The 1,178-nt window shown below is 33.8% G+C and overlaps 1 protein-coding gene across 2 annotated transcripts in view; it reads left to right on the top strand.

Annotated features, from left to right (window-relative positions):
- Positions 1–266: 266 nt before the first annotated feature.
- Positions 267–1,178, top strand: part of LOC107657298 (MAGUK p55 subfamily member 7) — a 112,975-nt gene continuing 112,063 nt past the window's right edge. For both annotated transcript variants that reach the window (XM_016445340.1, XM_016445339.1), the window contains exon 1: positions 267–420. In XM_016445340.1, coding sequence (XP_016300826.1) covers positions 384–420 — 37 coding nt within the window. In that variant the 5' untranslated portion in view covers positions 267–383. The remainder of the gene's footprint in view (positions 421–1,178) is intronic.

The raw sequence follows: 1,178 nt of genomic DNA, 5'->3' as shown, positions 1-1,178 counted from the left end.
TGGAATTGATTTCGGGAACATTTGGGGCTAATGTATCTCTGTCTCTTTGCTGCTTCCTCTGTTCCTTTGCCTCACATCTTCCATCTTTGAAATCATTAGATATTACAGATATTACAGCGTAAGCGCAGTTTGAAGGGCTTGTCCTGTTTAAACCTTTTATTTGTACATGCATTCTTAAATTAAACCTCTGTATTTGAATATATCCTAATCTTTTTTTTTTATAATTTAATAGCCTAAATGTCTTTTATTATCTTTTGTAGATTTGCCAATGACATAACCAAGGATTTGCAGACTCTTCCTGGGGTCGAGTCGGCCAGCCCCAACACTGCTGAATTTTTGTGGTAACGTTGTGAAGTTGAAAGGAAGCAGATTTGCCAGTCACCATGCCGGCCCTCTCCACCAGAACCGGCAGTGAGATAGGTACCTCATCTTACACCTCATACCTCATTGTATGGCAGTTAGGGTCTTCTAGTTTGACCAGCCAAGTATGGCCAAATGACAGCTTATGATTAATAAGTGTAAAATTGTGTCTTCAGTAACACATCTAATGTGTTTCAACTTTTAAATATGTTTAAAAGAAACCTCTTATGCTTATCAAGATTGCATTTATTTGATCAAAAATACAGTAAAAATGCTAATATTGTGAAATATTACAATTGAAAATATATTTTAAAATGTAATTTATTCCTGTGATGACAGCTGAATTTTCAGCAGCCATTACTCCAGTCTTCAGTGTCACATGCTCATTCAGAAATCTTTCTAATATGCTGATTTGGTGCACAAGAAACATTTACAGTGCACAGCATAAATGAGTACACCCCCTCTGAATAAATATAAAAGATGTATTTTCTTAATGATCACTAATATAATTCATGGAAAGATGGCAAAATTTAAACATATTACTTTTTAATACTTTATTAATACTTAATAAAAACAACAAAATATATAACAATATTTTCTGTAAGATAAGTAAATTAGCCAATTTTGTTTAAATGAAGGATTGCAGAAATATGAGTACACTCTAGATTTAATTCAGAAATTGTATAATATTCTAGTACTTAGTATGTCCCCCAGAACTTAAAGTATACTGCTCTGACCCTTCTTGGCACTGAGTGTACAAGTTCATGACAAATGTTCACATCTGTGCTGTTTAACTCCTGGAGGACGACCTCCTTAAA

Source organism: Sinocyclocheilus anshuiensis, unplaced genomic scaffold (genome assembly GCF_001515605.1).
Source record: "Sinocyclocheilus anshuiensis isolate Anshui unplaced genomic scaffold, SAMN03320099.WGS_v1.1 scaffold159, whole genome shotgun sequence".
Taxonomy (NCBI): domain Eukaryota; kingdom Metazoa; phylum Chordata; class Actinopteri; order Cypriniformes; family Cyprinidae; genus Sinocyclocheilus; species Sinocyclocheilus anshuiensis.
Note: the sequence above shows the minus strand (reverse complement) of the source record. Positions and strands in the feature narration are given on the sequence as shown.